Here is a 13,870-nt window from a genome sequence, read left to right as displayed (position 1 = left end):
ACACCAAACACATTTTGTGCTTAGGAAACCCTTTTGCTGAAACATATAACGAGGCACAGCCAAGCCATGAGAGCACAGGGCAGCTCTGGTTTCCAGAGAAGTTACCCCAACTGAGTGACAGTCCCCAGCCCCCAGCTGCAGGAGTCACAGCCCAGCTTTGTTCAGCAGCTCCCTGCATGCAGCAGGGCTGTGGCAGCTCTCAGTGCCAGACAAACTCCTGCATGGAGCTTTGCAGAGCAGCAGCATTTGCTAAAGGAGCTCACACAGCAGGCACTGCTCACTCCAAAACCTGCTGCCCACGCCTGGCACAACTACTGCAGGGAAGACGAAGCAGCCAACTGCCCCAGCACTTGCCTTACCTGTCTTGCTAGAGGAGGAGTCTGAGAGATAGGCTTTAAAATGCAGTACTCTTAGTTACCTACCTTAGCAACTACTTATCTTTTATCCTTTTTCCTCTTTACAGAAAATACATCATTTTCAAGTCTTAGAATCAAAAACACCATTTAAAAACTTTGGCACAGGAAAGCACCACTGATAACATCATCAAGTGGAGTGCGAGACCCTGCATGTTTCTGTAAGACACACCCAGAAATACTCTTGACCAAGACCAACAACAGACTTGCTCTTCATTTGATCAAAAACCAGTTCTTCATTCCTAAATTGGTAATTAGAAAGCTGTTTATAACAGTGTCTGTGTTGGGCAGGATATCACTGTTGGTTTAGTTTCTATTTGTTTTTCAATATAGCATAACTATACTTACAACAAAACTAAGAATTTCACAAGCATTAAGGAAATTAGCAAAATGCCAGGTTTTATCAGTTTGCAGGAGACTTCTAAGTCATACTAAATAAATTGTAGTTCAATAAATCTCTCATAAACATAAATGTGTGTAACAGACACTTAAGTGGTAGCATACAGCCATTCAAAATATTCTTACCTGCTCAGTTATTGAGCTTAAATCATTGGTAGATGAAAAATCTTCCTCTTCATTTTCAAAAAACTCATAGTAGTTCTCCAGAAGTCCCGCCATTATTCTGCTAACTATTTCTTGCTCCTTCAGATCCTCCACATCTGTGTAAATACTAAAGATTTCAACACTGTTTTAGTTTAAAAATCTAAATGCAACATTTTCCCAAAGAAATCCCTGAATGTCTTCTATGACTAAGTGCTACACTTCACACCATTATCCCCTCCCCATTCTGAACCTATTCTTTAAGCATGCCTTCACAATACTGCCTTATAAAGCTTTATACTATTTTCCATTTTAAAATTATGAATTAGCAACTATTTAGTCAATTAACTTTTCATGAGGGATATTTAAAAGTCAAATATTTTCCTGTGGAGAGAAAACAACAGTATAAGCTGGTAGTTTACCAGCCTTCCCCTGGAACTCTTTCTTGCTACAAATAGTAGCCTTACATACTATCACTAAAATACCTGAATCTCAGAATAAATACAGTAATGCAACAATCAAAATAGTGGTTTCTGATGTCACAGCTCAGAGACAAGCAGCTGTTTAAATCATAGCAAAAATTGTAAAACCAAACTGGGGTGAGAGTGGTTGGGAACAGAAAAATATTCTGCCTGAAACATATTCTGCACTTTGTTACTGTTGCTCACGGACCAGGAATTAATTTAAACTGCACAAAGATACTCAAATTCCCATAGAAACAGAGAATGAACTTGTATAATTAACTTACTGAAAAACATCCGGGCCAAAGACTGCAGCTAAAGAACTTGCTGACCAAATTTCTTCATGATGTGATGCTACGTTAGCTAAAAATTTACACAGAAACTTTAACAAACTGTAATTAACAGGTGGAAGCTGCTGCAAGAGGAACCTCAACTTTCTTCCAAATTCATCTTCATTATTATAATCTGAAAGAAAAAAAAATATTTTAGTCACAAAGAAGATATCTTTTTATATTTTCTAGTGATCAGCTTTTTACCTCTGAGAATACAACTAATTTGGTCAAACTGCAACCTAAAATGTGACAATTGACTTGCTTTTGTGCAATATAATCCCTACATTCTCTTCAGCACCTTTCCCCAATTAATGCCCACTCAAATTCCTGATTTCAGAAGGCAAACTCTGTCAGTTTTTGTTTTAGCATTGTTACATAACAATTGCTTCACAGAAGAGCTCTAAAGGGAACAACAGCTCTAGATGGTGAGTTAACTTCCATCTAATTAAATTCTTCTGGCATACAAGCTACTTTGACACCTTTTCCTTTATAAGCATCCCATTCTCACCACTCTACCAGCTTTTATAATACTTAACTCATAAATCCAAGCTATGTCAATGTAATCATCTTCACACATGCTTAGCTTGAAGCTTGCTGATTCAATTTTAGATCTGAGAAAGGGTCACCATAAAATCTCATTCTCACCCCATTTAACTATACTCTTCATCAAAATATGTCCCCATAAATCTTACTTATTACTCCATAAGCCTTACAAGGCAGCAAGGTTCAAAGAGTTTACAGCTGTTTGTATCTGACTGAGAAGTTCCATATATAGGAAAAGAAATGTCAGGAAAACAAAATGGGAGAAAAATTGATACAAAGAGGCCTCCCCTTCTTTCTCAGACACTTCAAAACTCTTCTAAGATCAGTTAGAGAGGGAAAAGCACGTTTGAAGATGATAAGCCATCTCTGCCTCTCTAGATGAGAGAGCAGAGACATCCTAGCCCTTAATATCAAAGCAAAGCATGAGTAGATTCCTGGTTGAGCATGTATAGGAACACCAAGCAGGAATTGCAGCATTTCATTTTATCAGACACAGTCAACACCTGCAGCAGCTGCATACAGGCAACCAAGCACAGATAATGGCTGTTTCAACACATAACACATTAAAATGAAAATTAAATTGACAATTATTATTCTAGAAATGCACTTCAGAAACAGAACAGGGGAAAAAAAACTACTTTAAGAAGTACTTTAACAATGCAGACTTTTAGAAAGAAAAGGAGCACAGCAAGGTGACAAACAGACCACTCTGAACATGCACATCTCCATGTTTTGTCTAAGTCGTCCGTTCTGAAATTTAAGCTCTAAACAACCAGAGACCCCAAGGCAGAACGTTTTTACCTCTACCTGAAGTCCTCTGACACTAAAGCAGGGATACACACTTGTGGGACTCGGCCACAGGCACTGGGATTGCCACATTCACACCTCAATTACCCAAATCACCTGTCTTTGAGGAACCACCTGCCTGCAATGAGCTCCTAACGATGCATACAGGCCACACCTCGCTGTATAATGAAGTTATCCCGAGGACTAAGCCTGACCTAATGATATGGAAGTACTGCTGAAGAGGGAGAAGACCAGAACACATGGGTCAACAATTACTACCCCCTTCTGCATGTCTCTGCAGGCCTCAAATGCAGCTGATGATCTAATTCTGAAAACTAACTATGTCTATCAGACAGGCAAAATCCTATTAGAGGAAATCAAAAGTCTCATTTTAGCATCTGAAAACACTGGTTAAGGGTTTATGTGGGTTGATTTCCTTGTTACAGATAACTTAAATTTTTCTGAAGTAACTTTTACACTTAAAGAACACCGTAAAAACAATAAGCTGCAAGTTTCAGTGAAGTTTCTATATATTTAACAAAAGGTAACTAAATGGGCACTTGCAAGCTAAAAACAATACGTATAAATCCATAAACCCATCCACAGAGATCTATTCAACGATGGAAGGAAAAAACCAATTTTCACACTACATTTTACAATCATAGAAGGGAATTCTGCTGTCACACCAAGTGAATATACCTCAATCCCATTTCCAGTCCTAACAGATAACATTGCAACCAAAGTGCACCACAGTATTATCACTATTATTATACAGAGCATCAAAGACACCTCACTATCACTACAAATCTCAGTTCAATACTGGGTTTTACTTTTAAAATCATAGAATAAAAACATTGAATAAAAAATAGTTATTACCTTGAGAAAGTTGCATCAAATGTATGTGCAAACTGCCTGGAATAACTGGCTCTGGAAGTTCTTGAAGAAAAAATCTAAGAAGGCTAATAGCTGAGGGTACATCTGCTTCTTTAACCAGGTCCACATCTTCTCCATTATCATATCGTTGCCGGAGCCACTCCACTGTCTCAGCATTCCCATTGACTTGGAAAAGTCCTTCTTGCTCCAGACCCCCTGAGTTAGAAAAGAAATTGCAGAAATAAACTTTTAAGGATGGACAAATATATAGGAAAAAATACTGATACTCAGATATGCACAGTTCTCATACTGACTGAAACATTTTCTGGACAACAGTTTTGCACAACTTCCAGCAGTTCTCTTCCCAACAGTCTTGTGCCCAGTAACAATAAAACAACAAGGGAAATGTTAGCAGTACCTAAACCACAGCATTTCCTACGAGGTGCCCTGCAGAGCTGACCACATTACTGTTGACTAGAAAACAGTGATACACATAATAAGAGCAAAGAAAGGAGGTACTCAAACCAACCAAATCCCATCCAGTTGAATAATTAATCTCAGAAAATAAGTACTCTTCAAACCCCACAACCTACTCTGTAAGAGTAACAGTGAAATCTATAATTTTAAATCCAGCAAGGTGATACATACCATGTTCCTCAATATAGTCCACGACATGGCGGACTATGAACGGAACCTCATTGTCTGGTTGCCCTTCTTGCTGCAGCTCATCAAGTGGAATTCCAAATATTTTGTTAGCAAGAACAGAGTTGCAGTTACTCAAGGAAGGGGAGGAGCTCTTCCTCATATCTTTTTGCAGCCAAAAATCAAAGCTGTCTTTTCTGTCAATAGGAAAAATTAAAAGAAAAAAAGCCCACTTCAATATATGTTTTTGAAAGCAATGATCTGTAACACAAAGTGTTTTAATTACCAAATGCAAATACTCTCTAGTCTGTCTCTATCCATTCACTGCTTTAATGGACAATTCTGTAATGACCCCAAACACAGCTAACTCAATAAACAACTATCACTGAGGTGTTCTGTTCAACCCTCACCAGAGGACTGAGAAGAACATATATAGCACCAAGCAAAATGCAGAAAATTCTAGTCACCACATTTCTAATTAAGTTCTAAGGTATTTTGTGGATTCCTCAGTACTTTTTCTGACAGTAGTCAGTAGTCAGGCTTTCAGAACTCAATACAAAAGCCTCTCAACAGGAAATGAAACCAGTGGCTCATACCAAACCAAAACCCTAAGTTAGTTATATGAAATAATTAAATATTTTGTGATACATAACTGGCACTGTAATAATTTTAAAATATACTTGGCATTTTCTGGTCTACATAATAAAGCTTTCAACACCTGCATCAAATTAAAATTTTTTTGAACATAAAACCCCCAAAGCTAGTTTCTAGATGCTCAGTGATACCATTCTGTCATGCAGAAGCTGGAGCTTCACTTGCATGTCTTTGCTTGATAAAGGATCTAGATAGATAACAAAGGGCAGTGTAAGTCAGTCAAGCTGTTATCCTGTAAAAACTAAAATATTTCTTCTAGCAAAGAAGAAATACTTTCAAAATACATAATAAAAAGAAAAGAAAACATACTTGTTTAAAGACAAGCAGTCACTTTCACAGAAGCTGGCACACAGAACATGAAGTATATGCTGTTAGTCAAAGCACTCCAACCAAACTAAAATTCTCTGTTTACTAAGAGGTAAATTTTAATAGATTAGACATTCTGAAATCCACACTTGCTTTTTTTATTTTCCCCCAGAAAAACAAGTTAAGAAACCCACCTCAGAGTACTTAAACAGCCGAGTTTGAAAAACGCTTTTTGCGCCAGCTGCCCTCACTGACCAAGCATTCTTTTGTCATTTATGGCTGTTTAAGATTATGGCAAAAGATCAGCCTGTAGTTCCTCATTGAAGAATAGCAGAACTCGATCAGTACTTCAGCAGTTAATCTGAAAATAAAGAAAATATTATTAGAACATAGTTTTCAACAGTTTTAAACTGAGTTAGGAATCCAAACATCACATTAGAGGAATTGTCAAATCATGAGTTTCTTGTTCTGAACAAGAAAGCATAAAGACCACGTTAGAACAGCTTATGAGAGAGCCCCCAAAACAGCAAATCCCTCTTTTCACTTATAAGTTAACCAAATCTGAAGTGAAAGCTAGCATGGGACATCTAAGTCTTAAAAATTCTGAAATAATTTGCAGACTCACTCAATCCTCTTCCAAAGAATCAGAGGGCTAAGTAGGTTACTCAGAGTGTTTTAAAGTACTACCATACTAAAATATTTAATGACTATGAAATTTTTAGAAGGCTCTCAGGCACTGGTCTAATACAACACCTTTAAACAGCAAGACCAAAACCGAAATCCTAACTAAGGAACATTTAGAGTTAACTAGTTTTTGGTGGTACTGATCATCTTTTCTAGGAAGTTGACTACGTGTCCTAACTGCCAGTTCGAAGTCCAAGTGATCATCAGGACTGGATACTGGAAGCAACTTCCCCCAAGTCAGATTCCATAGAGCCACCCACATTTTTGCCACCTTTTATTTAGAATCCAGACTATCTGGACATTTTTCATGTTCTCAGCTCTCAAAATAGCTACAAACCACAGTAAATTGCCTTTATGATTTTCTGTGGTATTAAAAATTTAAATCGAGCTTCATGGCACAGTGGAGCCAATGTAATGCCCAGGATCTCTCAAAGGGTCACCTCAGCTCCTTGATCTCCCCCATTACCTGCTCTAAATAAACTCAAGCAACTGTGACTGGGCAAAATAAGCTTGTGACATACACGTAACCACAACACTCATCACCAAAACTAGACAATAAAGAGACTTTCCCCAGCTTCAAAGTACATTCACTGAAACCTTTTGTTTCATAACTGGAAACTGATATGACAGACTGGAGACAAGGACTTTCCCTCCCTTTGTTCTCCCATACCAGCTTCTGCTTCTGTTCCACATCAGGACAAATAAACTTTACTTTTGCTTGCAAATTCCTGACAACCAAGCCCTCTGGTTTCAGTACCAAAATGCCAGACCATTCATTAGCCTATCACAACAGGAGCCCAGAGTACTCTTGGTAGTTTGAATAAAGCAGTTTTCCTGCTCCAACCCTCCCCAAACTGCATCCATGTGCTAAGGGAGTTGGTCATAAATTCTATATAACACTGCTTCCACCTCAGCATTTTCTTGAATTGAGGCCTAGGAAAAAATATTTCAGGCTTAAAAGTGTTTAATTTGTGTCTGTCTATTGCCTGGTATTACATACAGGTTGTAAATCTGTTACACCTCACACAAGTGAATCCTGGTCTGAGATCAGGATTCCAGGTGAGCTGACAACAGAAAATGAAGGGTTATATTCTAGTAAATTGGTTTTTGTTTGTTTTTTTACCCCATCATATTCAAATCTGTTATTGCAAAATCTTGGTTACTAAAAGATCCTGCCAGATTCCAACAGTGAAGCAGTTGCAATTCATCACCCACTTATAATTGATGGAAACCTTGTACAGACATTTTTCTTATTGTTTTGGTATTTTAAGTGAAGATCAACATAATCTTTGCACACAAGTAGATTTCAATCAATCCAAATATATCAAGCAAACTTTAAAATATGAAGGTGTACACAGTCTATTTTCTCAAATGTCTATTTCTCTCCCAAAGTCAGCTTGTCCACTTGAACCAGAAAACCTCACACTGGCCAGCTGTGGGGTTAATGGCAGCTAAAAGAAAACCTTTGATGTATCTGCCACAATACTTCAGGCTGACATGCTCAAAGAAACAAACCTTCAAAACAAACATCACCTAATAAAAAGACCAAATTAGAAGTAACCACTTCTTTATAATTCTGCACCAAATAAACAGTCTTGCAGCCCAGCTTTCTCAGCAGAGGCAACTTTGTGCTCAGTTCACTGACATGAAAGCTCAGCCTCTTTTGCCAGGTGCAGCAGATGAACAGGCTGCCTGAATATTAATTTCATTCAGGAGGCATGAAAAAAAGAAAAAAAATTACAGACTTCTACTTTAACTGGCTTGGCAACGTAACAATGAAGTTGAAACAGCCTGGTTGTCTCATTGTCAAAGCAAAACCGGATTTACAGCCCAGGTCTATACTTTGAAGAAAGCTTTATATGGCTTATTATCACCTAGAAAAATTAGTGAAAGCCTCATTTTCACCCTCTTAGACAATCACACCTTTACATACATTTCAGTATATCATTATAGGCAACAAACTATTTTCAGAGCATTTCAATCTTTTCCCTTTTAGTTCAGGATTTGGTATCTTCAAAGGCCATGATACAATTAATCTGACATTTACCAAATCTAGAATGAGCTAGAAACTCTGAAAGTTATTCAACTTCCAGCAAGTTTTATTTCCAGCTATTTCCAACACTGTAAAAAACTGTTAATAATTAAACATTTTATCTCCACTTTTTCTATGGATCAGAAGCTTTCCCACTTGCCCTCCCTTCACTCAGGAAGTACAGAACTTCACTACAGACACATATGAAAACTAGGGCAGGACATGTAACCTTCAGGATTATTTCCCAAGTATTTTACAAATACTAAGCAATGCTGTGAAGTTTTTTAATACATTTTTTGCCTCAATCAAACAACTTAGGAAACAAGAGCTAACCCACTCAGTCAGCTCTTTCTACTTTTGCCCATATAATCCTGATCTATTTCAGCACGTGCTTCCCCCTTACAATTTCACAACTCAAATGCTTCACAAGTTCTATAAAGAAAGAAAAGAAAAAGGCAACTTAAAAAAAAAATCCACACAAAAGAAAACTACCTAATTTGAGTTTAATTATAAACATTCTGGTTTCATTTTTTCCAATCTACTTCCCCTCCTTGGTACCACATTTTAAAACAACCTTAAGCTACAATCATGCTCTCCAAAACATAAATGCAAGAAAGTAAAAATACACCTTATTAGAACCACATATTATACCACAATTTTACAAGAGACTGAAAAAACTTACTATGTCCCTGCAACATGTTGAGCCCAAGCATCTTAAATGAGGGTAAAACAGAGAGCTTTGCTCTGTATTGTGGATTTTAGTGCTCTCATGCGTTATTTAAAAAATTTTGGTTTGCTTTTTTTATTAAGGCAAGTTCCTCATAGACTATGCTGGGAAAACAGCATCATGAGCTTCATTCTGCCATCATAATAGCATTCCCTTATCTTGGCAATTCAAGAATTTACACCCACACATGAAATACCACTAAAAACCCCACAGAATGCATGGCTAACTGTTAATATTTGAGGAATACACATGAAAATTTAGATTTACATTTAGTTCAGCTTTTACATTAATGTCTGAAGTACAAATAATATACAGGTATCATTTTAAATTAAAGTCCTCAGGGTTCCACCACCTTTCCTTAAAACAAAGGAATGAAGCAACAAGTAAAAATAAACAAAGAAAGGCTGTAAACTGAAACCCTGCCATAGGAATGAAAACATTAATTCTGCTTGTAGAATGTCTACCACAAGTCTCAACTATTTAAGCAGTTCTTTTATTTGCTTGTTTTACGTAGCAAGAAATTCGTATTGTCTCTGAAGCCAAACCCAAAGCTAACACTGACTGCTGTTTTTTAAGACACATTTTTAACATATTATTTTATGGCATTAGCAAACATTACCAGCGAATATTTTTAACACATAAAAGTAAAAACTAAGATTTTTAAATAGAAAAGAAAAAGAAAAAAAAACAACACCACAAAAAGAAACCACGACAAAATGGCCTGTCCCTGCTTCTCAGGAAACACACCTCAAGTTTTTTGGCTGTTTCAGCCTGCAGTGCTGTGACCCTGTGAACCACCACATGCCTCAAACTGGCTCCTAACAGATCACATACACATCCTCCAGTGCAAAGAGGAGGATCAATGCTCCTTGTCTGGAACAACTACTTATAAATAAAATTCCACAAAACACATTAGAGTTTCAAAGTTTTTGATTTCTTACTCTATATTTGATCAAGAAAAATAGTGTATTATGTTACTTATATGACTTACAGCTAGATAAAACCTGTGATGTCGCCCTGGATGCCCACAGCAAACATACTGTTAAATCCAAATAAATAATTTATTTTTTGGCTAAGTTTGAAATTATTGAAGTTTAAACAATTTTCTAAGAAGAGTTTCTAAATTATGGCCAAAAGACACAGATTCCAAGCTGGAATCACAGGAACTCTCTTCATGACATCACGCAGAGCCAGCTGCCAGCCGTGAGCAGGAGCAAGAAAGCTTCTCTGGGAAACTTTTGTGTCCCAGCTCAGCGCAGAACACACAGAGCCATTCGGCAACTGCTCAACTACATTGATTTATGTTTCCAAAAAACGGCAACCAGCACTCTTGATCTTACTCTTAAGCTTTGTTGAGTTAAAAGGAAACTGGTTTTTTGTAATGTTATGTCAGAACTGTAACAATTAACACTGACTGATTTTTATGCCATTTGTACGCTCAAATTACTGTGAGCATTCCCAATGGATGAACTGCTTTTGGGCAAAAGAGCTTTTGCTCATCGGATTTTCAGCTTTTGTTCAGCTAACAAGTAAAAACAGAGTATTTTGCTTGTTTGAAATAATCCAGTCAAAATTGAAAAGACAACCAAGCTGGGGAGGGGACATGGCTTGGAGTAAATTTATACAAAAGATGAACTGAAGTAAACCCCACAAACAGAGCTCTACCACAAACCCAGGACACAGAAAAGGACAAATTTGTCTCAAGAGTACAGTGAAAGACATGCAGAGATGTGCCAGTGCTTGACCAGACACAGAACATCCTCCATGTAAAAAGAATAATCACATTTAAGTACTCATTAATACATTTGAGTAGTCAAAATAGTAATTCTTTTAAATAAAAGTTTTTAAACCAGCAAGATTAGCTTAAAATAGACTCTTAAAGCAAGATTTCCTCTTTTTGATTCAGTGAAATCAGCTATCAAGAGGTATTTTAATCACAAGTCTAGACTGGCAAATCAGACAATTTGGCTCAGTTATTATTTTGAATTTAGTAAGCTGGTCTCCTTAAGAACACAATCCCCATCCCCATTAAGGCATACTGTTTGAAATTAGGTATAACTACAAAATTTAACTTGCAGTGTTGAAGGAATCCTCGTTAGAATAAAAATCTTCTCAAGCAGATGTGACTTTCCTGCTCCCTTCAATTCTCATTTTGGTTCCTAACTCTTCACTGCCCTGTTTGCTTTCTGGTTAAGTAAGAATCAGAAGGAAACCAGCTCACTGCAGTTTTGCACACAATCACAAAAGGAGTCAGCAGAAGTATCAACACCAGCTCTTTAATTAATGAACTGTTTGCCTGTGTATGCCTTCACATGTGCACTCACACACACATTAAACCTCAACTCTGTTTAACAGAAATTATTTTCTTTTTTTTTAGCACTTCTTGAGATAGCCTCAAAAAAACCCACTCAACCGACAAAATACTAGTTATACTGACAAAGCAACCAGAAGCACAAAAAATACAATGTAAGATTTAGTGGAATGTAATTCTAATGCAATTTTTGTTTCCTGGGAATGTGGCAACAAGCCTTCTAATTTACAAATTAGAACAATTTAAATTAAGCCTTTATGTTCTTTCCATGCAAGAAAGAAACAAAACACCTCATGAAAGCTCCTCTGGAAGAGATATAACTTAAACTAATAGAATTTTGCATGCTATGTTTTTTATTAATTTACAAGCCAAGAAACCATAATACTGATTTAGTATTTCTTTCCCAGTCATTAAAGTTTAGTCTACAATCTCAGTTGACAGAATCTGATCACACTGTCTCTGAAAAAAACCCATCTCTCACAGACCTTCACGAGAGACAGATCCTACCTACGAGAAAAACCTCGAATACAGTGACTGATTCAAGCAACATTAAAAAAAAAAAACCCTACACTTTCAAAGAACAAGCTGAGAGATGACCAAAATGTTAGCTAGTTCTGATATGCAAAAATAATGTTTTATATTCATTTACTAGATAAAATCCAAAGGCTTTTTAACTGCATTACAGTAACTTCTAATCCTCCAACTACATTGTAGCAAGAAAATAAAACCATCAGCGATACCAGAAAAAGTCGATGTTTGCTCAGTGCCTCACACCCACCATCACACACTGCCAGATTTGCTCTCATCTGCTGCTGCCAATGCACATGTGCAGAATTCTAAAGAAACTTCCTGCTCACACAGATCCCATCACACTCTTAACAACAGTAGTTAATAAATAAAAAGGCTTTTGTATCTTGTGTAACAGCTAATTATATTCATTCTACTCGCCACCCCCCAGTGCAAAGCTCTACTCCACCAACCACACACATCTCATTGCCCCTGCATTAGATAATGCAGAACTTCGGCAATGGCATCATAAAAGTACAGTAAAGTAACAGGCAGGAAGAAATTATCAGCAAAACTATGCAACTTGCAAGCCTCATGTTATAAAACCAAAGCAGTTTAACAATTGTCACTGCTGTTAAAACAGACTTTGGAACAGAAGTCAAGCTATCTCAGAGACACCAAAAAAGCAAACTATAAATATATAATGCACTTAATTTATTATACATAAGTTATCCTATTACATACATTTATCATCAGTTTGTTCCTCCCCTCCCAAGCAGGTAAGCAGAAATACACACTGAAACTCAGCAGATTACAAAATGGTTACACAGCCCCTTCACTATTGAAGCACTGCCTCTGTCAGAACCTTGAGCATGTGCCACCAAAATAAAGGACAGGCTCAGCAACCCCACTGCAGGAGAAAAACATTTCAATGAAGAGTTCAGTGCTGCAGCAATGATCCTCTGAATTTCAAGAGATGGGGAAAGAAAAAGAAAAGACAAAAAAAAAAAAAAAAAAAGTCTGGTACTGAGGTTTCCCATCAAAACTTGATTATGACTAAATTTGAAGACGCCACCAGAAATCATAAGGTTAAGAGTTACATTACAGAACAAAATTAACTAACCTGATTACATTTCTAGAGTGCCAAGACAACAAAAGATTTCATTAAATGTAAAGTTCAGCAAAAGGGGAGTAAACCTTTCAAATATACACACTTAAAAAAAAGGGTATAAAGGAAGAAAGAACCACACTCATAAGATTCCAACTCTCACCTTTTCAGTTTTGTCCATGTATTATTATCCTACACAGCTGAGCACAAATTTTAATGCTAACACACTGCAGGGAGCACAGAACAGAAGAGACACATGAGGAGAGCTGCCAGTGAGACTGGAACCTGGACAATCAGTGCAGGGTTCCCACCACATACAGGGCTCAGATCCAGCACATGCCCCACCCAAATGTCCTTAGAAATGTCCAAACAGTGAAGAAAATAAAAACCATTTAAACCTCTCTATAGGAAAAAGCCTCTGCAACCACAGTCTTTGTTACAAACTGTCTGTTTGAAACAAACATAAAGCCCTATCTCTATTTTAAGCTCATTTGGTGCATTTTTCTTTTTTTTTTTTTTAAGACAAATATACAGGATTTCACACATTTACAGGGGAAAGACCACAAGAGTAGAACTGTTTGTTATTATCACAATAGAACTATTTTCACTAATCAGAATATGGGTCTGCAAAATATTACCCATTTCTTGCAGTGAATGACTCCACCCATATGTTGCAAACATAACAGGTTTTGACCTTCTAAACTATGTTTTTAAGACTTCAAAACAAATCAGCTCTACAGAAAAAAAAAGCCTGGAAGGAGATGCAGTAACAAATACATTATGTTTCAGAGGGTGCAGTAGAATTCACTTGAACTGACTGAACTTCCACAAATCTCAACAGCTGGCTATCAAGCCAGCAGAAATTGTGAAGATAAATCTGAATTTATCAAAGCCTTGAGACAGTTAGTCGCTGTCAAACAAATTTTTTGCAGGTAAAATCTCTTATCTTAC

General features: G+C 37.0%; 1 protein-coding gene across 9 annotated transcripts in view; it reads right to left on the bottom strand.

Moving 5' to 3' along the window:
* FAM13B (family with sequence similarity 13 member B) overlaps nt 1–13,870 on the bottom strand; it is a 44,482-nt gene that overhangs the window by 27,919 nt on the left and 2,693 nt on the right. For 7 of the 9 annotated variants that reach the window (XM_056502091.1, XM_056502096.1, XM_056502098.1 and 4 more), the window contains exons 2-6: nt 5,745–5,911; nt 4,597–4,787; nt 3,952–4,164; nt 1,702–1,879; nt 939–1,083 (exon numbers count right to left, since the gene is read on the bottom strand). In XM_056502091.1, the coding sequence (XP_056358066.1) occupies nt 939–1,083; nt 1,702–1,879; nt 3,952–4,164; nt 4,597–4,753 (693 nt within the window). In that variant the 5' untranslated portion in view covers nt 4,754–4,787; nt 5,745–5,911. Of the gene's footprint in view, nt 1–938; nt 1,084–1,701; nt 1,880–3,951; nt 4,165–4,596; nt 4,788–5,744; nt 5,912–12,044; nt 12,080–13,870 lie in introns of those variants that run through there. The other 2 variants (XM_056502095.1, XM_056502093.1) reach the window with 2 other exon arrangements.

This window comes from Oenanthe melanoleuca, chromosome 13 (genome assembly GCF_029582105.1).
Source record: "Oenanthe melanoleuca isolate GR-GAL-2019-014 chromosome 13, OMel1.0, whole genome shotgun sequence".
NCBI lineage: Eukaryota > Metazoa > Chordata > Aves > Passeriformes > Muscicapidae > Oenanthe > Oenanthe melanoleuca.
Note: the sequence above shows the minus strand (reverse complement) of the source record. Positions and strands in the feature narration are given on the sequence as shown.